At 44.3% G+C, this 24,389-nt stretch overlaps 1 protein-coding gene across 3 annotated transcripts in view; it reads left to right on the forward strand.

The window, feature by feature from the left end:
- The first annotated feature begins 9,520 nt into the window (after positions 1–9,520).
- Positions 9,521–24,389, forward strand: part of LOC134347871 (interferon-induced GTP-binding protein Mx1-like) — a 36,880-nt gene continuing 22,011 nt past the window's right edge. The window contains exons 1-5 of one of the 3 annotated variants that reach the window (XM_063050419.1): positions 9,521–9,828; positions 10,652–10,850; positions 11,298–11,397; positions 14,055–14,273; positions 22,991–23,183. In XM_063050419.1, coding sequence (XP_062906489.1) covers positions 11,311–11,397; positions 14,055–14,273; positions 22,991–23,183 — 499 coding nt within the window. In that variant the 5' untranslated portion in view covers positions 9,521–9,828; positions 10,652–10,850; positions 11,298–11,310. The remainder of the gene's footprint in view (positions 9,829–10,651; positions 10,851–11,297; positions 11,398–14,054; positions 14,274–22,990; positions 23,184–24,389) is intronic. The other 2 variants (XM_063050420.1, XM_063050421.1) reach the window with 2 other exon arrangements.

The following is a 24,389-nucleotide window of genomic DNA, read 5'->3' on the forward strand; positions in this document are numbered from 1 at the left end:
ACTCCACACCTACAAGTGAAGGAAACTACTCCAGAGCCCAAATGTACTCAGACCCAGCGTAACACAAACGGGGTAGGATTAGTGTTAGAAGATACAGGGGACTTTGTCACTTTGGTACCAGGGTACCAGCATGTGCAAGTAATCTTTAATCTAACTGAAATAACAGTGCCTGAATGGTGCTCATCTATAACAAAACAATTATTTACTCGTCTTCTGGGAGACAACTAAGCAGGAGTGAGTTTAAGCCAGTCAAAAATACAAGGAAAAGAGGACGATTGGAACTAGTGGGAGCAGGTTATGCATCAGGGGTAGCAACGGTCAACACCCGAGATATAGCAGAATTAGAAACCAGATACAATTGCTCCAGCCAAAAATACAGGGTATAACTGGAGAAAATTATCAAGATCAGGGAGAAACTAATCAGATTGGTCAAGATGCATCCCAGGTAATTCTGGATGTGGTTAAATTTCTGAAACCCCTTCAAGATACAACAGATCTGATTATTGACCATCCAGACCTCATCTAAGGAAATACATAAAACTGAGATCTGTACTACATATGCTAGTTGTTTGCTTACCATGATTGGCACTGATTTATTATAACTTGATAACACATCAAGTACCAAATTGGATCTCAGATGAGCATCTAAAAGAATGGGTCAGAGAAGGGGTGCTATTGTGTCATACTAGAAACCATACGATAATCAACAGGGTACTGGGTACCTGTGATGATGGTAAAGGAAAGTTTTATGTTAGTGCAGTATTCCCCATTCCCTGGCATGGAAATTATTCAATCTACCCTTTGAAAAGGGTTCGCAATGTTAGTAAATCTCATTAGAAAGCATGGATATCCTTAAGTAACCAACCAACACATGCTGTTGTTATGAATGGTACTGGGAAAGGGATAGATTTATCAAGATGCCATCAAGGGACAGACCACTGATCTTGTGCAGAAGAAATGACAAAGCAGAAGCCTACAAATTGTGGTTTCAGTACTTATGAAAGTTGCTGTGTAGGAAAAATGTTGTGCCACCCAGAAAACTGCTAACAAGTGTTTTTCACATACAGTATACCCCTGTTCTACTGGTGAGAGCATGTGTGATGCATACACTACTGGTCTTAACTTTCCATTCGTCTCCTGTAACAGCACTGCTGAGAATGTGGTATCAGTTGTAGCCACTTCCAATGAAAATGGCTCATTCGGATTTGGAGTTTTTAAAACAGGTGCGGTGGCCAACACTTGCTTCAGGTCTGTGACGGCCTGGGTATGCTCTGACTTCCATTCCCATGCCACATTCTCTTCCATTAACTCCATTAAAGGAGCTGCCTTGATGGAAAATCCATCAATGTGATCCCTACAGTAGCCTACCAGTTCCGGAAAGGACTGCAGCCCTTTCAGGTTTTGGGGAATAGGCTGTTTCATAACCATAAGACCATAAGACATAGGAACAAATTTAGGCCATTTGGCCCATTGAGTCTGCTCCACCATTTAATCATGGCTGATCCTTTTTCTTCTCCTCCTCAACCCCATTTCCCGGCCTTTTTCCCCGTAAGCTTTGATGCCTTGCCCATTCAAGAACCTATCAATCTCTGCCTTAAATACGCACTTGGTTTTTAGTTGAGACAATAAAAGTTACTTGTCGCTAAATACAGATTCCCTGTGCCCCACTGATCATTATTACAAGGGGTGATTCTAGTAACATGACATTGAATGAGAGGTTGTTATTATTCCGCCCAGCTAAATTTTCAATCTCCCTCCTGTATGCTGATTCATCACCCCCTTTGATACAGCCCACAACAGTGGTGTCATCGGCAAACTTGTATATAGTGTTGGAGCTGTACTTAGCCACACAGTCATAGGTATGAAGCAAGAAGAGCAGAGGGCTAAGCACACATCCTTAATGTGCTCTTGTGATGGTGGAGATTGTGCAGGAGATGTTTTTGCCAATCCAAATTGACTGGGGTCTGCAAGTGAGGAAATCCAGGAAGGGGTATTGAGCCCAAGTCTTGGAGATGTCTGTAAGGGAATGATATCGTCTGGCTCATTCCAGGCTCAGGAGAATATTTAAAGTTCAAAGTAAATTTATTATCGAAGTATGCATACCGTATAGTATGTCACCATATGCTGCCTTGCAATTCACTTTCTTGCAGTAGAACAAAGATATACGATAGAACAAATATAAAACGACACAAAAAGGCTGACAAACATCCAACATGCAAAAGAAGACACGCTGTCCAAATGATAAATAAATAACTAAATAATGCTGAGAAATTGTACTGTCTTTGAAAGTGAGTCCAGAAGCCCAGTCAGTGGCGCAAACAGAGCACTTTGAGGAGGCTACGCACAGATCGGCGAAGCTTGTATAAAAGGAGTTCTTCGTTGGTGTTCGGACATTCCGGGGGCCCAGTCAGCGGTGGAACAAAGCTCTGCACAGTATCTAAAAATACAGAAGGGGCAAGTGCAGCGACCATTGTTGGGAGTGGACCAACGGTGAGAGTGGGAGCATCAAGCTTTGACTCAAGAGACTTTGACGAGAAAGGTACTGAGGCCAATGAGACAGGTTAGAAGAGTTGGTCTTGGTTGCCCATTGTACAGGGCAGGCAGGGTGGCAGATATGGCACTGGAATGTTCCTCCTTCAGAATGTGGGAATTCATGGAACCTGATGGTCTCCCTGATGACTACATTTGCGGGAAGCCCCTCCATGGTGTACCCCTTTGGATACTGCTGAGGGGGATGACCTATCTGGGCAAAGCAGCAGCAACCAGACCAATAGCACTGTGCTCAGCTCTGAGCCTCAGAAGTGTAGAGTGAGGTCAGGTGGAGCAACAGTCATAGGGGACTCAATAGTTAGGGGGACAGATAGGAGATTCTGTGGCAACAAAACAGATGCCAGGATAGTGTGTTGCCTCCCGGGTACCAGGGCCCAGGATGTCTCTGAGTGGTTGCAGAATATTCTTGAAGGGGAGAGTGAGCAGCTGGAGGTCATGGTACATGTTGGTACCAATGACATAAGCAGGAGAGGGGCAGAGTTCCTGTGCAGTAAGCTGAGGGAGTTAGGAAGGAGGCGGAAGAGCAGGATCTCCAAGGTGGTCATCTCCAGATTACTCCCAGTACCATGAACTAATGAAGGTCAGAACAGGAAGATAGTGCAGATGAATGAGTGGATGAGGAGATGGGACAGGGGGCAGGGGCAGGATTTCAAGTTCTTGAATCATTGGAACGTTTTCTAGGAAAGGAGTAACCTGTACAAGTGAGACGAGTTGCACCCGAACTGGAGGGGAACCATTATCCTGGGGAGGAGCAAGTTTGCTAATGCTGTTGGGGAAGGTTTAAACTAGATTTGCATGGGGGGGGGGGTGGGAACCGAAGTGAAGACGCAGAGGATGGGGCGGTTGGCACACAAGTATGAGGAAGGACGCGTTTATGAGGAAGGATAAGCAGATGATAGAGCAAAGATGCACTCAGACAGATGGTTTGAGATGTATCTATTTTAATGCAAGGATTATCATAAGTGAGGTGGATGAATTTAAAGCATGGATCAATACGTGGAACTATGACATTGTGGCTATTACAGAGACTCGGGGGCAGAAATGGCTGTTGAATGTGCTGGGCTTTAGATGTTTCAAAAAGGACAGGGATGGAGACAAAAAAAAGTGGGTGGGTGCCATTGCTAATCAGGGTTAGTATCACAGATGCGGAAAAGGAGGAAGTCATGGAGGGATTGTCTGCTGAGTCTGTGGGTGGAAGTCAGAAATAGGAAGGGGGCAGTAACTTTACTGGGTGTTTTTATAGACCCCCCCCCCAATAGTAACAGAGACATCGAGGAGCAGATAGGGAGGCAGATTCTGGAACGGCGCCATAATAATAGGGTTGTTGTGATGGGTGATTTTAACTTTCCAAATATTGACCGGCATCTCCTTAGAGCAAGGGGTTTGGATGGGGCGGAGTTTGTTTGGTGTGTTCAGGAAGGTTTGCGGACGCAATATGTAGATACACCAACTAGAGGAGAGACTGTACTCGATCTGGCATTGGGAAATGAACCTGGTCAGGTGTCAGATCTCTGGGTGGGAGAGTATTTTGGAGGTAGTGATCACAAATCTATTTCCTTTACCATAGCGCTGGAGAGGAATAGGAGCAGACAATTTGGGAAAACATTTAATTGGGGTAAGGGTTCAAATGATACTTTTAGGCAGGAACTTGGGAACATAAATTGGGGGTAGATGTTCTCAGGGAATTGCACGGCACAGATCTGGCAAATGTTGAGGGAACATTTGCGTGGTGCTCTGCATAGGTATGTTCCATTGACGCAGGGTAGGATAAAAGAACCGTGGTGTTCAAAGGATGTAGAAAATCTAGCTAAGAAGAAGAACTTATGAAAGATCCAAGAAACTAGGTAGAAGGGGCCATGAGAAGGCCTTGGTGAGCAGGATTAAAGAAAAATTCCAAGGCATTCTTCAAGTAGGAGAAGGAGAAGATGGCGGCACGATGGCAGCGCACGTGGTCTCTCCGGTGAATGATATCTGTTATTTGTCAAGTACGGAACTGTGCACAATCCAGATTTGATGGAGAAAGACATGAGAGTACGGAGGAACATCTGGAGAAACTTCTGAAATGCCCGCTTCGCTGCCGCTGCTACTGTGTGGTAACCGGAATCTCCGGAGCAGAAGGCCCCAAATCCTCGGCTTTGCCTGTTTCGGCGGCCAGGGCTAGGTTGAAGGCACTCGGCAGAGGATGGCACTCAGGAGGCTGTATCGGAGGGGCTGGTCGGAGGCTCGAAGTTTTCGGATGGACGGACCCAGTGTCAGCTGTGGTTGACTGCTTCCAAGGCATCGGCAAGTTGACGGTGTCTGGAGGTTTATGGCAGGGAGTTTCTCCCTTTTGCCGCCTGCTATCGGGGACTCAGGAGTCGATCGGGACTTGCGACTTTTTTTTTTACCGTGCCCACGGTCTGTTCTTTATCAAATTATGGTATTGTTTTGCAGTGCTGTAACTATATGTTATAATTATGTGGTTCTGTCAGTGTTAGTGTTTGGTTTGTCCTGTTTTCTGTGATATCACTCTGGAAGAACATTGTATCATTTCTTAATGCACGTATGTATTTCTAAATGACAATAAAAGAGGACTGAGTGTTCTCATTATGTAAAAAAAGTATGTGAAGAGCGAGAGGATGAGCCATGTGAGAATAGGACCAATCAGGTGTGACAGTGGAAACGTGTGACTGGAGATGGAGGTGGTAGCAGAGGTACTTAATGAATACTTTGCTTTCAGTATTCACCAGTCAAAAGGACCTTGGCAATTGTGGGGATCACTTACCATGGACTGAAATGCTTGAGTGTATAGACATTAAGAAAGAGGATGTGCTGGAGCTGTTGAAAAGTATTAAGTTAGATAAGTCACCAGGACCGGACGAGGTATATCCCAGGCTACTATGGGAAGTGAGGGAGGGGATTGCTGAGTGCCTGGCAATGACCTTTGCATCATTAATAGGGACAGAAGAAGTACTAGAGGATTGGAAGGTTGCAAATGTTGTTCCCTTGTTCAAGAAAGGGAGTAGAGGTAACCCAGGAAATTATAGACCAGTGAGGCTGACTTCAGTAGTGGGCAAGTTGTTGGAGAAGATCCTGACTGGCAGGATTTATGAGCATTTGGAGAGACATAATCTGATTAGGGATAGTCCGCATGGATTTGTCAAGGGCACGTCGTGCCTTATGAACCTGATTGAATTATTTGAGGATGTAACAAAACACACTGATGAAGGAGGAGCAGTGGATGTAGTGTATATGGATTTCAGTAAGGCATTTGATAAGGTTCCCTATTCAAGGCTCATTCAGAAAGTAATGAGGCATGGGATCCAAGGAGACCTTGCTTTGTTGTATCCAGAATTGGCTTGCCCACAGCAGGCAAAGGGTGGTTGTAGATGGTTCGTATTCTGCATGGAGGACGGTGACCAGTGGTGTTCGGCAAGAATCTGTTCTGGGACCCCTCCTCTTTGTGATTTTTATAAATGACCCAGATGAGGAAGTAGAAGGCTGGGTTAGTAAGTTTGCTGATGACACAAAAGTTGGGGGTGTTGTGGATAGTCTGGAGGGTTGTCAGAGGCTACAGTGGGACATTGATAGGATGCAGAGCTGGGCTGAGAAGTGGTAGATGAAGTTCAATCCAGAGAAGCGTGAAGTGGTTCATTTTGGAAGGTAGGTCAAAATTTGAAGACAGAATATAATATTAATGATAACACTCATGGCAGTGTGGAGGATCAGTGAGATGCTGGGGTCTGTGTCCATAGGACACTCAGAGCTGCTGCTCATTGTTAAGAAGGTGTATGGTGTGATGGCCTTCATCACCATGGAATTGAGTTCAAGAACCTTCAGGTAATGTTAAAGCTATATAAGACCTCAGTTAGACCCCACTTAGAGTACTGTGTTCAGTTCTGATCACCTCACTACTGGAAGGATGTGGATACTATAGAGAGAATGCAGAGGAGATGTATAAGGGTGTTGCCTGGATTGGAGCGCATGCCTTATAAGAACAGGTTGAGTAAACTTGGGTCTTTTCTCCTTGGAGCGACTGAGTATGAGAGGTGACCCAACAGAGGTGTATCAGATGATGAGAGGCATTGATCGTGTGGATAGCCGGTGGCTTTTTTCCCAGAGCTGAAATGGCTAACACAAGCGGACATAGTTTTAAGGTGTTTGGAAGTAGGTACAGGGGGGATGTCAGATGTAAGCTTTTTCACACAGAGAGTGGTGGGTGCGTGGAATGCACTGGCAACGATAGTGGTGGAGGCGGATGAAATAAAGCCTTTTCATAGACTCTTAGATAGGTACATGGAGCTTAACAAAATATAGAGAGCTATGTGGTAGGGAAATTCTAGGCAATTTCTAGAGTACGACACATGGTCGGCACAACTTTATGGGCCTAAAGGCCTGTAATGTGCCATAGATTTCTATGTTCTATGAGTCCATAGGCTGTGGAATCAGTTCAGAGTTGAGGTGAGTGAAGTTATCCACGCTGATGGTTGAAGAGCAATAGCTGCTCCTGAACCTGGTGCTGATCAATGCATTGAAACTTAGATGCAAGGGCTCCATTGGCAAGGACCACCGGCAAGACTCCTTCTACTACAAGGACTTGGAGGGGCTGAGTTGGGTGGAGAAGCCCCTCAAATATCGAAAGAGCATATCACCCTGGGGGGGCTGGGGGGGGGGAGAGGGCATGTGAGTGGCAATGATGCCATGGCTTTAAAAGAAAAGGAACACTGCTAAATGTAATGACCATGAATGTATAATTTGTACTATGTTTATACTTTTGTATCCATTTACTATTGTGAATAAATGCTGTGCTGTTCTGCAGGAGGTGTCTGTCTTTTACTGGAACCTTTCCGGAGTCTGGGATGTTGTTTATCTTTAGTCAGAAAGCCCTTCCCCCATCCAGCAAAGGGGATTGATGCCACTGCTAGGCCAGAAGGCCAAAGGAATGGATTGGAAGATGGACAAGTATGCTGCTTCCATTTGGGCTCTTGGCTGCGGCCTTTGGCCATCCCGTCATGAGGGCGGAGCTGTGGAATGATCTTGGCTCAGCCGGAATGACTCATTACCCCAAAACCCTCCTTGGGAAGAGGGCTTGCACAACAGGAGCCATCTCTAGGAAATGACCTACGTGCCTCTCCACAAGTTGTGGATCTGTTTCCTGCCTGTTCTGCTTCATCGTGCTCAGCTGATGCCCAGCCACACTGTGACAGACATTTCTACCCCCTGACAGTGAAGAGAGACCCCACTAGAGTCCCAACTACACTGAAGTCCTCCCACTTTACATCTGAAACCTGGGGTGGAGAGTGTTGCACAGACCGGTGACCTGTGCTAGAGTTGGTGCAGACTCAAAAGCTGCCTGCCATTTACGTGAAGAATTGCAGTCCCTCCTGACGTACTTGAAAGGGCAACTCCTCAAGTTCAGCTCGCACTTCAGCCAGCCCCACTCCCCTGAAATTTGTGGAGAGTTTTTAGGAGAGAAGGAGAAGGCGAGTCAGTTGAGGTAACCTCCTCATCACCCTGCTCCGAGTGTGGCCAAGAAGGCCGCTGGTACCTCCACCATAACTGAGTGCCTGCCCTTCTTCTGAGGAATGACACCTGGGTTTTCCTAAAGAAGCACAGAGTGCCCACAGGCCCTCTTGTGCCTTTCCAGGATCGGTGGTCACTGCAGGGCATAACTGCATCCTGGGCAGGAGTGGTCATGTCTCAATCTCAGTCTCGTTGAGGATGCCATCGTCTACCTGCTGAACCGTGTCTATGCCCACCTGGACAAGCCAGCGAGCACTGTGAGGGTCATGTTTTTTGACTTCTCCAGTGCGTTCAACACCATCTGCCCTGCTCTGCTGGGGGAGAAGCTGACAGCGATGCAGGTGGATGCTTCCCTGGTATCATGGATTCTTGATTACCTGACTGGCAGACCACAGTACGTGTGCTTGCAACATTGTGTGTCCGACAGAGTGATCAGCAGCACTGGGGCTCCACAGGGGACTGTCTTGTCTCCCTTTCTCTTCACCATTTACACCTCGGACTTCAACTACTGCACAGAGTCTTGTCATCTTCAGAAGTTTTCGGATGACTCTGCCATAGTTGGATGCATCAGCAAGGGAGATGAGGCTGAGTACAGGGTTACGGTAGGAAACTTTGTCACATGGTGTGAGCAGAATTATCTGCAGCTTAATGTGAAAAAGACTAAGGAGCTGGTGGTAGACCTGAGGAGAGCTAAGGTACCGGTGACCCCTGTTTCCATCCAGGGGATCAGTGTGGACATGTTGGAGGATTACAAATACGTGGGGATACGAATTGACGATAAACTGGACTGGTCTAAGAACACTGAGGCTGTCTACAAGAAAGGTCAGAGCCGTCTCTATTTCCTGAGGAGACTGACGTCCTTTAACGTCTGCCGGACGATGCTGAGGATGTTCTACGAGTCTGTGGTGGCCAGTGCTATCATGTTTGTTGTTGTGTGCTGGGGCAGCAGGCTGAGGGTAGCAGACACCAACAGAATCAACAAACTCATTCATAAGGCCAGTGATGTTGTGGGGATGGAACTGGACTCTCTGACGGTGGTGTCTGAAAAGAGGATGCTGTCTAAGTTGCATGCCATCTTGGACAATGTCTCCCATCCACTACATAATGTACTGGGTGGGCACAGGAGTACATTCAGCCAGAGACTCATTCCACCGAGATGCAACACAGTGCGTCATAGGAAGTCATTCCTGCCTGTGGCCATCAAACTTTACAACTCCTCCCTTGGAGGGTCAGACACCCTGAGCCGATAGGCTGGTCCTTGACTTACTTCATAATTTACATATTACTATTTAACTATTTATGGTTCTAATACTATTTATTGTTTATGGTGCAACTGTAATGAAAACCAATTTCCCCCGGGATCAATAAAGTATGACCATGACTATGTTCATTTTTGCCGGAAATTCCGTGCACGTGGTCTACATCTGAACACGCTTCTTTTAAAAGAAAGTCAATTTCCTCCTGCAGCAAGAAAGCAACAAACTGCGGCAAGAATTCGGGATCCGTGGACGCGAAGGGATGGTCGACGCTTCAGCTGGGCTGCTCCTTTAGTTCTGATTCTCCGGCGTCCAGAGTTTCGGTTTCGATTCATCAGCAACAGAATCTAGAAATCATTACTTTCGTGTTCCTGCGAATTACAATTTGGTGCTGTGGCGTGGCGGGGAATTCATTGGATCATTCTTGTACCCGGTGCCTGCACGCCTGAGTATTTAAAGACTCATCCGCGCAGGGCGGGTTTTTCAGTGAGATGTGCGATTCCACGTCGGTGTGATACAGGTATGTCCTTATTGCAACTAAGCCGATTCATTCAGGTTTTTGTGAAAGTTTCGTAATTATTTCAAAACCAACCCCCCACAAAAATAAGTATTTACTGTTGCGTACAATACTACATTGAGTTATATATTTAGATATATTTATTACCATCGTTTGCATCGAATTCCTGTTATTCCAGTTTGTTCGAACGGGGTGAAATTCCAGCCAATGTTGACTCCTAAGGCAAGTTTTATTCTAGGGAGGGGAGAAGACTTTGATGTCATTTGATTTCGGCAGTGTTCCTTAACGATTTTTTCAAGTTCCAGTTTGGACTAGCAAACGCAGAGAAGGGAAATGGCTGGTATAATCGGACAGTTACGGGTGGCAGATCTTAAACTGCTTATCTCTTGACAGCGTAGCAGTCCCCCCTAGTACTGTACTGCAGTAACATCAGCCTCGCAGCCGGTACGGAAACCCTGGAACAGGATTCCGTGTTGAAACAGTGAGCCCATCATGCCCGTGCTAGTGGGTGACAGGATAGGGGGAGGGGGAGGGGGCAGTCTTGGGACACGGACAGTGTTTGTGAAATAGGTAACAGAGGCCATTCCTGGAGAACTGACGTGGGGTTGGTCTGTTGTTCAGAGGTGTGGACTAAGGTTAGTCGGGCTTTGCTCCGGGGTCTTGAGGACATTTCCAGAGATGAGGGTGGAGGGTTTGGTAGCTGGTGGATGTTGGGACCCCTATAACTTCCTTCTTTGTAAGGGGCGATGGTTCCGACTCAGCACCAGTCAGGGTCTGAGCCTTTCGTCAGTGGAAACACTTCTTCAAAGTGAAACGTGTGTTTCAGTTTTCTTGCAGATCTCGGACGCGTGATTTCTGTCGACCTGTGTCGCATACGCCCTTAAACCAAATCGAGTGCGTGAGTAGCGCACTGACGCTCAAATATTCTCAACAGTTTTAGTTCCGATCGGAAAATGGTTCTTTAGGCGCAAAATCTGAAGTCGCCCTCTTGTGCCGAAGATTGAACCATCGCTCTTTGGTATCAGGTTAGTTTACATTGCTGAGGAGAGTCCGTTTGCCGGCCGCCAGCAGTACCAATGCCTTTTTAATTTCTGCGTTTCTTGTGTGTTTACTCACTGGGTTAATGCACTTTGTCTGTGTCGCTGTTCGGGGTCTCTTCACTACCATGTTGGTGCCGATATTTCCATGGGTGTATTATGTCCCGCTTGTACCATCTATTCTAAAGCTGTTGTATGTTTTCCAGGAGAGGTGTGCGTCCAGACATGCCACGTTATTTTAAAACGTGTAGTCACTTTTCTGTGTGGTTAGGATTTGTTTTATTTTATACTGTCTACTTAAACGCTTGAAAATGAATACTACTGCTCTTGTGGGTTTGTCCAGTCGGGTAGCTCAAAATCTGTTCAGCGTTTTGGATTTGGTCTTTTGTCATTGAGAAATGAAAATGGAATAGATATCTTTAATAATTTCCGCAGATTTAACTGCAATATGTCCATGAATTCCAAATGCAAGAATTCAAACCATCACAAATCTCGAAAATCACATTCATCAAGAAGAAGCACAACAGAGCTCAAGGTACTCAATATCCAAAACAGACAAAGCACATCAAATCAGCGGAGACCTAGCATAATATTGTAGGCAAATAATCTTCAGCAACCAAGTCCCTAGCATTTCAGAATAGCATGGCTGAGCAACTTCCTCCCCAGAGTATTCCTGGGCTCTTTGGGAAAGGGGGAGGAGGGGCCTGATGCTTTGTTCTCCATATCAAGACGATTTTGACAGTTCCAGGATTAATCAGGGATAGTGAGGTTAGAGTTAGGGTAGCGTGAATCCAGAGTTAGGGGAGGTCCTTCATGAATACTTCCTTTCAATATTCACCAGTGAGAGGGACATCGATGTTGTCCACCCTGATTTGTCTCAAAACAGCAGATACCTCCTCTGTAATCTGTGTAGGGTCCATGGCCTCACTTCTATAGACTCTGTACCTGTCTCCTGAGTAAACACAGATGCAAGTCTCCCCCATCTCTTTTGGCTTCACTCAGACTGATTTTCCAGAGGACCAATTTTGTCCCTTGTAATCCTTTTGCTCTTAACATATCTGTAGAAGCCCTTGGGATTCTCCTTCACGTTGTCTGCTAGAGCAACCTCATGCCTTCTTTTCGCCCTCCTGATTTCTTTCTTAAGTGTCCCCTTGCATTTCTTGTACTCCATCAGTACCTCATTTGTTCCTACCTGCCTATACCTGCAATGCACCTCCTTTTATTTCTTAACCCAGGGCCTCAATACCTCTTGAAAACCAACGTTCCCTAAACCTGTTACCCTTGCCTTTTATTCTGGCAGGTGCATAGAAGCTTTCTACTCTCATAATTTCACTTTTGAAGGCCTGTGACTTACCAAGTATACTTCTGCCAGAAAACAGCCTGTCTCAATCTACACTTGCCAGATCCCTTCTGATACCATTAAAACTGGCTTTTCTCTAATTTAGAATCTCAACCCACAGACCAGACCTATCTTTTTGCATATTTACTTTGAAACTAATAGCATTGTGATCATAAGATGCGAAATGTTCCTCTACACAAAATTCTGTCATTTGCCCCATCTCATTCCCTAATAGCAGATCAAATATCGCGCACACACTCATTAGGACCTCTATGTACTGATTAAGGAAACTTTCCTGAACACATTTGACAAACTCTGTCCTATTCAGTCCTTTTACAGTAGGGGAGTCCCAGTCAATATATGGATAGTTAAAATCCCCTGCTATCACAAACTCATGTTTCTTGCAACAGTCTGCAACCTCCCTACAAATTTGTTTCTCTAAGTCCTGCAGACTATTCGGTGGTCTATAATATAGCCCCATTTACGTGGTCATACCTATCTTATTCTTCAGTTCCATCCATAAAGCCTCACTGGACAAGTTCTCCAGTCTGTCCTGATAGAGCACTGCCACCACCCCCCTTTAATCCCTCCTGTTCTTTCACCTCTAAAACAATGGAACCCCAGAATATTGAGTTGCCAGTCCTGCTGCTCTTGCAACTCAAGTCTCACTAATGTCCATAATATCATAATTTTAAGGTGTTGATCCATGCCCTGAACCACCTGCCTTTCCTACAATACTTCTTGTATTGAATTATAATCAATCAAAATATTAGTCGCACTTTGTAGAAGCAAGCCACTCTTCCCACCTATGTCATTGGTACCCATATGGGCCACGACCTCTGGCTACTCACCCTCCCAATTAAGAATACTGAGAACTCGTTCAGAGATTTCCCAGACCCTGGCAACCGGGAAGCCATCTGGGAATCATCTTCTCGTCCACAGTACCTCCTGCCTTTTCCCCTAACTGATGAATCCCCTGTCACCATAGCATGCCTCTTCTGATCACAATTTCAGGCCGAAACCCTTCAGCAGGATGAAACTTCCCAGCCCTGCTGAAGGGTCTCAGCCCAAAACATCAACTGTGCTCTTTTCCCAGATGCTGCCTGGCCTGCTGAGTTCCTCCAGCATTTTTTGTGTTGCCTGGATTTCCAGCATCTGTAGATTTTCTCTTGTTTGTGATTAGGTTCACCAGGATGATGCCTAGATTAGAGAACAAATGCTCTGAGGAGAGTTTAGACAAACTTGGGTTGTTCTTCACTGCAGTGGCAAAGAACATCAAACATGGAAATCTACAGCACATTACAGGCCCTTCAGCCCACAATGTTGTGCCAAACATGTAACTTATTCAAAGGTTGAAGAGCAACATGACAGATGTTTATGAGATCATGAGTACGGTTGATGAAGTAGATGGCTTTTTCCTGAGGTTGAAATGTCTAACACCAGAGGGCATGTATTTAAGGTGAGATGAGTACGTTTGAAGGAGTTGTGTGGGGCAATTTTCTTAGACAATGTATGGTGGGTGCCTGGGATGCGGTGCGGAGGTGGTGGTGGAGGCAAGTACAAAAGATGTATTTAAGGTACTCTTCGATAGGCACTTGAATGTGCAGAGAACGGATGGGATATGGACATTGTATAGCAGAAGGGATTAGCTTAGTTAGTTGTTTAATTTCTAGTTTAATTAGTTTGACGACATTGTGGCCCAAAGCGTTTGTCTGTGTGCTGTACTGTTCTGTTTCATGTTCTGTCTTTAAAGTTGTGATAAAATATGGGATGAAGAATAACACAATTGCTTGATGATCAATAAACATCAGTGACTATTGGTACAGAGCTGAAGAGTTGTGTTTCTATTATAGGAAAGGATGGATGTTGCATTCATGACACCGACAGGGAATTGTTCTACTGAACGTTTATCACTAGATGAATCAGACAATGATCTGAGTGAAGTTCCAGTCCAAAATGGAGACATTAAAATCTCCATAAAGAATGGCCTACAGAAAGATGTCTGGCAGAAGGCACTCGATGCAGCAGAGGCACAGCAGGAACCGAAAGATGAGAGAAGTGATTCAGTTAAGGTGAGTGACCTTAATTAGACACAACAGCTACCTGGATGTTTCTGTTACCTTCTTCATGTAAGTGTGCAAGGTAAAATGAGAGAAGGACATGTGCGGCAATTAGCACAACATCGGGTTGTCCCAAAAGATGTTTTTAGCCACTGAAGAACCTATTAGAAAGTAGTCAAAAACAGAAATAATTCAAAGAGAGCATGCAACAGAGATAATAGAAAGGACAGGCAGGAGGTGAGGCTTAATCACTGCCAGTGGGATGAGTTACAGGGCAATAAAGGCTTGGTGCAGTTAAAACAGAAAGCATCAAATACTGGACTGAAAGTGTTGCATTTGCAAGCAGCATAGGAAATAAAATGTACGATCTTGAAATTCAGCTGCAGATTGACAAGTATGATGTTGTGGCCACCTCTGAAATTTGGCTAAGGGATGGCTGCCATTGGGAGCTGAACGTCCCAGGATATACAGTGTACAGGTGTTCTCCCGCTTTTCGAACGTTCGCTTTACGAAACCACACTGTTACAAAAGACCTACATTAGTTACTGTTTTTGCTAACAGAAGGTGTTTACACTGTTACAAAAAAAGGCAGCACGTGATGAAAGGCAGCGCACAAAAAAAAAAGCGCACGATAAAAGGCTGCTCTCCCCTGAATTCAGAACGGCATTCTAGCCGGCATTGCTTAAACACCTGCCTGTGAGCATCCATTAGCAAGATGAGTTCTAAGTTATCAGAAAAGCCTAAAAGAGCTCGGAAGGGTGTTACAGTTAGCGTAAAACTAGACATAATTAAGCGTTTTGATCATGGTGAACGAAGTAAGGACAAAGTGAGTTTGGCTTGTGGAAGTTGAGGAAGATGATGTTGAAGACGTTTGGCATCCCATGACCAAGAACTGATAGAGGAAGAGCTGATGGAATTGGAAGAGGAAAGGATAACAATCGAAACCGAATGCAGTAGTGAACGGACCAAAAGTGAAGTTGTCTGGGAACTGAACGTGAAGCAACTGCGTGAGATTTTCGCTGCAATGATAAAGTACGACTTTAATTTTGAAAGGGTACATCGGTTTAGGGCATATTTGCAAGATGGTTTGAGTCTTTAAAAAGAACTGTATGATAGAAAAATGTGAGAGGCTAGCAGTCAAGCAAGCCTTCCACATCAGCCACAGCAGACGACGAACCTCAACCTTCGACATCGAAGCAGGCAGACATGGAAGATGACCTGCCTGCCCTGATGGAAACAGACGACGCCCCAGTGTCCCACCACCCCAACTCCTGGACCGTGTACAGATACCAATCTGCGAAGAATGCAGCGATAGCCAGGAAGCACCCAGCACATCTTTAAGAAAAAAGCCGAAATAAACAAGCTAATTAATTAGGTGCCGCCCGACACGTAAATGTCGGCCCATTTATCATTGCAGCGATTGCCAATTGTGTCGCCTCTGATCTGGGCCTACATTTACGTGCCGGGCAGCACCTAATTAGCTTGTTTATTTCGGCTTTTTTCTTAAAGATGTGCTGGGTGCATCCGGGCTACCACTGGACCGCTGCATTCTTCGCGGATCGGTATCAGTTGGCAGCCTGGAGGGTGGGGGCTGTTGCACCACCCCAACCCCCGACGACTCAGCCTAACACACCATCATCAGTGTGCTGGGCGCTGAATTCTCGATTCCCGTAAGTGATACTACACTGTACATACATTATTTCTACTTTATATCGGCTGTGTATTTTAATGCGTTATTTGGTATGATTTGGCATCTTCATAGCTTAAAGGTTACTGGAGAGAGTGTTTCTGCAGAGTGCTTGTGTGAGATTTTCGCTACGGAAAACAGTGCAGGCAATGATTGTAGAGAAGTATTTCTACTTTATATAGGCTGTGTATTTATCAAATCATTCCTACTTTTACTATATGTTACTGTTATTCTAGGTTTTATGTGTTATTTGGCATGATTTGGTAGGTTATTTTTGGGTCTGCGAACGCTCACAAATTTTTCCCATATAAGTTACTTCTTCGCTTTACGACATTCCAGCTTACGAACCGTTTCATAGGAACGCTGAACCTTTGGATGGCGGGGGAAACCTGCATCGGAAAAGTAGGTTAGTAGGCAGAGGGGATGGTGTGGCCCTGTGTATAAGAAATAATATTAAATCATTAGAGATGGATGGCTTGGGATCGGAAGGTGTAGAGTCTCTATGGGTTCAGTTAAAAAATGGCAAGGGTAAAAGTCGTCGTGTCGTGGCTATCCCTCGAGGTAGAGGATGACAGTCTTCGTTCTGAAGAAGTGGCCCACAGAGTGAAAACGCCTGTGTGTGTATTTGTTTAACGTGTACTTGATGTTGCACTCCCCAAGAAGCACACGATACTTCACAAACCAACCAACTGATTCCAATGGCATGGAAACCACGATGATTGGAGCTGATGGATTTGTTGCAGCCTTCATCCTCCTTCACAGCTGTTGAGTTCGAAGTAACTTCATCTGCCTGTTCCACCATTGAGGTCTTGGTTGGATAGTTCTTTGTCAGGGACCTCACCCTCGACCTTACCGCCATGGGTGACCCTACCAGGAGCATAGCTCCAGAAGGCATTGCTCTCAGAATCACAGGACCACACAGGCTTCTCCACTACGACAAGGTGACAATCCACGGAGAAGGGTAAAAGTACCCTAATGGCAGTTGTATACAGGCCTCCAAACAGCGGCAGGGATGTGGATTACAAATTACGGTAGGAGTTAAAAAAGGCGTGGTAGAATAGCTATGTTGTGATAATCGTTGAAGATTTTAAAATGAAAGTGGATTGGGAAAACTAGGCCAGTACTGGACCTCTAGAGAGAGAATTTGTAGAATGTCTAAGGGATGGCTTTTTAGAACAGCTTCTTGAGCCCACTAGTAGATCGGCTGTGCAGGACTGGGTGTTGTGCAATGATCCGGAAGTGATAAGAGAGTTTAAGGTTAATGAACCCTTAGAGAACAGTGATCACAATATGATTGAGTTCACTTTGAAGTTGAGAAGGAGAAACTAAATTCCAGTATGTTGGTATTTCAGTGGAATAAAGGAAATTAAAATGGCATGAGGGGGGAACTGGCCAAAGTTGACTGGAAAGGGACATTAGCTGGAAGGACAGCAGAGCAACAATGGCTGGAGTTTCTGTGAAAAATGAGGGAAGTGTGAGACAAATATATTCCAAATAAGAAGAAATTTTCCAGTGGAAGGGGGACAATACCATGGCTGACAAGTGAAGTCAGAGGCAAAGTAAAAGCAAAAGAGAGGGCATACAAGGAAGCCAAAGCAAGTGGGAAGATAGAGGATTGGAAAGCCTCTAAAAACTTGAAGGTCATTAGGAAGGAAAAGGTGAATTATGACAGGAAGCTGGCGACTAATATCAAAGAAGATACTAAAAGCTTTTTTAAGTATATGAAGGGTAAAAGAGTTGAAGGTAGATATAGGACCAATAGAAAATGATGCTGGAGATATTGTAACGAGAGACGCAGAAACAACAGAGGAACTGAATGCATACTGTGCATCAATCTTCCCAGTGCAGTATACCGGACATTCAAGAGTGCCAGGGAAGTGAAGTAGGTGCAGTGAAAAGTACAACTGAGAAGGTGCTCAGGAAGCTTAATGGTCTGAGGTGGATAAATCTCCTGGACGTGATGGAATGCACCCTTAGTTTCTGAAAGAATTAGCTGGAGAGATTGCAGAGGGATTAACAATGATCTTTCAAGAATTGATAGATTCTGGCATTGTACTGGTTGACTGGAAAATTGCAAATGTTATTCCACTATTTAAGAAGGGTGGAAGGTAGCAGAAAGGAAATTATGGGCCTGTTAGCCTGACATCAGTGGTTGGGAGGTTATTGTAATCAATTGTTAGGGATGAGATTACGGAGTACCTGGAGGCACGTGATAAGATAAGCCAAATACAGCTTGGTTTCTGAAAGGAAAATCCTGCCTGATAACCTCCTGCAATTTTTTGAGGAAATTACAGGCAGGGTAGACAAAGGAGATGCAGTAGACATGGTGTACTTGGATTTTCAGAAGGCCTTTGACAAGGTGTCACACATGAGACTGCTTAGCAAAATAGGAGCTCATGGAATTACAGGGGAGTTACTGGCATGGGTGGAGCATTGGCTGATCAGAAAACAGAGTGGGAATAAAGGGATTCTTTTCTAGCTGGCTGCCGGTTACCAGTGGAGTTCCACAGGGTCAGTGTTGGGACCATTGCTTTTCACGATGTATGTCAATGATTTGGCCTATGGGATTAATGGATTTGTGGCTAGAGTTGCTGATGATCCTAAGATAGGTGGAGGAGCGGGTAGTGTTGAGGAAACGGAGCCTGCGGAGAGATTTAGATAGTTTAGGGGAAATGGGCAAAGAAGTGGCAAATCATGTTGGAAAGTGTATGGACATGCACTTTGGTGGAAGAAATAAACAGGCAGACTGATAAACAGGTATGGTGGGAGGCTACTGCACAGGACTGAAAGAAGCTGCAGAAGATTGTAAATTTAGTCAGCTCCATCTTGTGTACTAGCCTGCAAATTACCCAGGACATCTTCAAGGAGTGGTGTCTCAGAAAGGCAGCGTCCATTATTAAGGATCTCCAGCACCCAGGGCATGCCCTTTTCTCACTGTTACCATCAGGTAGGAGGTACAGAAGCCTGAAGGCACACACTCAGTGATTCAGGAACAGCTTCTTCCCCTCTGCCATCCAATTCCTAAATGCACATTGAACCCTTGGACACTACCTCACTTTTTAAATATATAATATTTCTGTTTTTTGCATGATTTTTAATCTATTCAATATATGTATATTGTGATTGATTTATTTTTTTTCTTCTTCTGTATTAAGTATTGCATGGAACTGCTGCTGCTAAGTTAACAAATTTCACGTCACCTGCCAGTGATAATAAACCTGATTCTGATTATTTAGATGGGGAGAGAATTCAAAATGCAGAAATGCAAAGGGACTTGGGAGTCCTTGTGCAGAGTATCCTGGAGGTTAACTTCTAGGTTGAGTCAGTGGTGAAGAAGGTGAATGCAATGTTGGCATTCATTTCTAGAGGTATGGAATATAAAAGCAGGGATGTGATGTTGAGGCTCTATAAGGCACTCGTGAGATCACACTTGGAGTATTGTGTGCAGTTTTGGGCTCCTTATTTTAGAAAGGATATACTGATGTTGGAGAGGGTTCAGAGAAGATTCACGAGTATGATTCCAGGAATGAAAGGGTTACTGTAAGAGGAACATCTGGCAGCTCTTTGGCTGTATTCCCTGGAGTTCAGGAGAATGAGGGGGGATCTCATAGAAACATTCCGAATGTTAAAAGGCCTGAACAGATTAGATATGGCAAAGTTATTTCCTATGGTAAGTGAGTCTAGGACAAGAGGGCACGACTTCAGGATTGAAGGATGTCCATTTAGAACAGAGATGTGGAGAAATTACTGTAGTCAGTGTGTTAAATATGTGGAATTTGTTGCCACGATAGGCTGTGGAGGCCAAGTCGTTGGGTGTATTTAAGACAGGGATAGATAGGTTCTTGATTAGCCAGGGCATCACAGGGTATGGGGTGAAAGCAGGAGAGTGGGGGTGACTGGAAGAATTGGATCAGCCCATAATTGAATGGCGGAGCAGATTCGATGGGCTGAATGGCCTGCTTCCACTCCTATATCATATGGTCTTATAGTCAACTGTTCCAATTATATAGCCCAATTAAAATTACCCTCAGCTTCTCTTGTTCCAAAAAAAATTTGCTGCAATCTTCCCATCGTAAATATTATTTTCCAGACCTAGCATCCTCTGTAATATGTAAATACTCTGTTTATTCTACCACAAATTTTGTATTCTTCTATCTTATTAATGCCATTATCAATGGCTTTTGCTGTGAAGACTGAACAAAGTGTCCACTTAGAATAATGGAGACACAAAGACTGCAGATGCTGTGTTACAGTGCAAAATAAAACAAACTACTGAAGGAAATTCAGAGGTTAGGCGACTTTGGTGGGAGCAAAGGGAAGATTAAATAATGGCTAAATGACCTAGGTAATTACATTCAAAAAATGCTGCCTGGCCTGCTGCGTTCACCAGCATTTTTTTGTGTGTGTTGCTTGAATTTCCTTGTGTCTGCATAGGTAATTACATTGCTCGGCATGCAAGTTTATAAAAGCTCTGATTCTATGATTGTAATGTGGAGAACTTGGAATAATTCGTCAGGATGAACAATTTCCTCTGAGTCCAATTGTCATCTGATCTGATGCAAAATCTCAGCCTGAAACATCAACTGTTCCACTCCTCCACTGATGCTCCCTGACCCTTTGAGTTCCTCCATCAGTTTGTAATTTGCACTTAGAATTATATATTTTGTATCTGTGCACACATGCTGTAAATTTGGACTTCAAAGGCTGCTTTCTTTGCCTTTCATTTGTATAAATATAATTCCAGTTTCCCTTAATGTTATATGCTTACATTGTGCACCCACATTATGTTTCTAACTTTCTCATTAATTTCACTTGAACTATGTGCTGTGTGTCTGTTGCAGTGGTCTATTGGGATTCACACCCAGACTTCGGCACAATGGTTCTGGGTTCGAACCCGGCTGGCTCCTTGCCTGCTTTCCGTCTGTGCTGGGTTCAGCATCGAGCTGGCAACTTGGCCTCGTGAAAAAAACAAATGCTAAAGAAACAGTGAGGTTGCTACCCAATGCGCCAAAGATAGTGTGGGGAGGAACTTTGTGACTGTGTTGCTGTTGCAAGTAAGCTTTTCCACTGAAACTGAATAAATGCTTTTGTGCATAGGACAATAAACTTCTGTACTTTAATGCCTCTTCAGGAATTTTAGTCTGTTGACTTTGCAATATCTGTGTATTACCTTGTATTGCCTTGTACATTTGCCAATGTCCATGTTGGCTTAGTTTTGGAAGTATCTTTATTTTTCTCTTTGGCAATATACACTCTGTGGCCACTTTATTACATCTGCATATGTACACCTTGTTAATGCAAATATCTGATCAGTGACTGGATGCATAAAAGCATGCAGACATGGCCATGAGGTTCAGACCAAACATCGAGATAGATAGACTTTATTGATCCTGAGGGAAATCAGGTTTTGTTACAGCTGCACCAACCAAGAATAGAGCATAAATATAGCAATACAAAAACCACAAACAAACAAACAACAAAATGCAAACTATGCCAGATGGAAATAAGTCCAGGACCAGCCTATTGGCTCAGGGTGTCTGACCCTCCACGGGAGGAGCTGCAGAGTTGGATGGCCACAGGCAGGAACGACCTCCCGTGCCGCCCAGTGTTATATCTCGGTGGAATATGGCTGGGGTCCAACAGCAAAATGTTCAATATCTGGTCTACAAACACATTCCTCGATCATAATATGACCCGGATTGCACCATCTGTTGTTAACCAGAACAGCAAGCACCCAACTCCTTTACGCTTACTGCTCTCAGTGCACTTCCGGTCAGCTCGAACGGTCTGGAAGCCGTCCATGCAAAAGATTTGATCGGGTATGTCCTCGTGCAACCCTGTTCCAGTAAAACACATAACACTGCGCTCCTGAAATGTTCTCTGACGCCTGGCTAGCGCCATGAACTTGTCCATTTTATTACCCACTGAACTCCTCTTCTCCATAAGTCTCTGTTGTCTCGACCTGGTCCTCTTTCCTCGCCTTTGTGATCCCCCTCTGCATCCTCTGTGTGTTTTCCTCCAGATTTCAGCAGGGGTGTCCGCCACTCTGCTCGCTAAACCGGCCGGCATAAGCTCAATCAGCTGGTCCCTGGAATACACAATGCGACCATGCTTCTATCCCGCTAATGAGACGTGTCGGAATGTAACTATTTCCAGCACTAAAAACCCAAATAAAACACTCTCTACTAGCATGTTAGAGAGGATGCAGCTTCAACGTGTTACTGCGAAAAAAAGTACAAAAAATAACATAAGTTTAAAAAGTAAGAAGAAAAAAGAAAGAATACTCGTTGGAACGGCTATAACAGGCTGCATGCACGACCAGCGCATGTGCAATGGGAAAGAAGTGGGTTCTAATTGACTTCGACTGTGGACTGGTTGTTGGTGCCAGAAAGGGTGGTTTGTTTATCTCAGAAACTGCTGATGTCCTGGGGTTTTCACGTACAACAGTCTCTAGGGAATGGTGAAAAATGTTTTTAAAAATCCAGTGAACTATAGTCCTCTGACTGAGAAGAGTCAGAGGAGACCAGTTTTAGCTGACAGGAAGGCAATAGTAACTCAAGTAACCATACATTACAACTGTGGTGTGCAGAAGAGCATCTCTAAATGCACAATCTGTTGAACTTTGTATGGGCTTCAGCAACAGAAGTCCACAAACAAACACTCAGTGGCCACTTTATTAGGTGTAGTTGGAATTTGTTCTGAATCCACACTGTTTCTCCTTGAAAATCTCCAGACTGCTCAAACATTCAGAAAGCTATTTAGTGTTGTAAACTCTTACATTTGCATGGTAACTTGGTCTTGTTTTACTTTAGAGATTTTATTCTTGTTCTGTTATGGTCCATGGTTATAACTCTGCTAAGTTTTATGGAAGGGTGATCTTTATCACCAAGATGGTCTCCATTGCCATTTTTTCCAATGACCAGTTCAATCCTCAAACTGCTTTTTATCCTCCTCTGTTAAAACAATGTAAAATGCCATTTTTTTGTTCTATTCTAAAGGCAATTCTAGAAGATTACCTCCTTCTCTCCTCCTCTCTCTTAAGGCAATGGATACTCCATTGTCCAGTCATTATGAACAAGAGGTACGACCATGCATTGATCTCATTGACTCGCTGAGAGGATTTGGTGTGGATAAAGATCTGGGGCTTCCAGCCATCGCAGTCATTGGTGATCAGAGCTCTGGGAAGAGCTCAGTCTTGGAGGCCCTTTCTGGAGTGTCACTTCCCAGAGGGAGTGGTAAGAGACTGTTGGAGTCGATGGTTAACTGTTTGTAGATTTATTTGTTGTACATAGATGCCCTACTCATAGTCAGAAATCCTGTAACAGTTAAGGATGGTGCTGCAAATGCATAGTGCATGCCTTTTCTTTCAACGACTTCCATGGTCTTTCTGTATTTCATGGCTAGCTGGAGAAGACAAATATCAGAGTTGTATTGTACATGCATACTTTGACAATAAAATGAACCTTGAACCTTTTAAAACTTTAAAGGAATATCTCATCAAAACAGGCTTGGATGTCACAAGATGGGAGCAGCTGGCCTTCTCTCATCTTACTGGTGGCTAATCTTCCATCAAATGGAAAGTGTCTTTGAAGAAAAGCACCTTCCCCTCAAAAGCAAAGAGAAAGAGCAGAAAAACAAAAGAAGCCCTGGCCAAGTCTTTGACAATAAACACATGGTTCTAGGATCAGATTATAAGACATTAATAAATTATGGCAGAGATCATCATTTAAAGGAAGGATTGACAATCATTAATCTATTTTACCACCCATCACTGTGCTACCACTAGCTCAATAATAGCTAATGCCTTCCCATGTAGATTTTCAAACTTAACCCAGAACTGAAGGTAAGTGGCTAGACAATTAGTGATGTAATCAAAACTGGAATTTAATTGGGTATAATTTGATTCTGTAAATGTTTCTAGGGAGAAACAATTTTTATGTGGTTGTTTAGAAGATTGAGGGGGGATCTGATTGAAACGTATAAGATCCTAAAGGGATTGGACAGGCTAGATGCAGGAAGATTGTTCCCGATGTTGGGGAAGTTCAGAACAAGGGGTCACAGTTTGAGGATAGAGGGGAAGCCTTTTAGGACCGAGATTAGGAAAAACTTCTTCACACAGAGAGTGGTGAATCTGTGGAATTCTCTGCCACAGGAAACAGTTGAGGCCAGTTCATTGGCTATATTTAAGAGGGAGTTAGATATGGCCCTTGTGGCTACGGGGGTCAGGGGGTATGGAGGGAAGGCTGGGGCGGGGTTCTGAGTTGGATGATCAGCCATGATCATAATAAATGGTGGTGCAGGCTCGAAGGGCCGAATGGCCTACTCCTGCACCTATTTTCTATGTTTCTATGTTTCTATGTTCTGACTTAGCAAACTTGCATCAACACTCTCATTGTGTGCTCTACCCAATAACTTTAATGGAGCATGAAGCAGCAACCGTA

Source organism: Mobula hypostoma, chromosome 6 (assembly GCF_963921235.1).
Source record: "Mobula hypostoma chromosome 6, sMobHyp1.1, whole genome shotgun sequence".
Classification (NCBI taxonomy): domain Eukaryota; kingdom Metazoa; phylum Chordata; class Chondrichthyes; order Myliobatiformes; family Myliobatidae; genus Mobula; species Mobula hypostoma.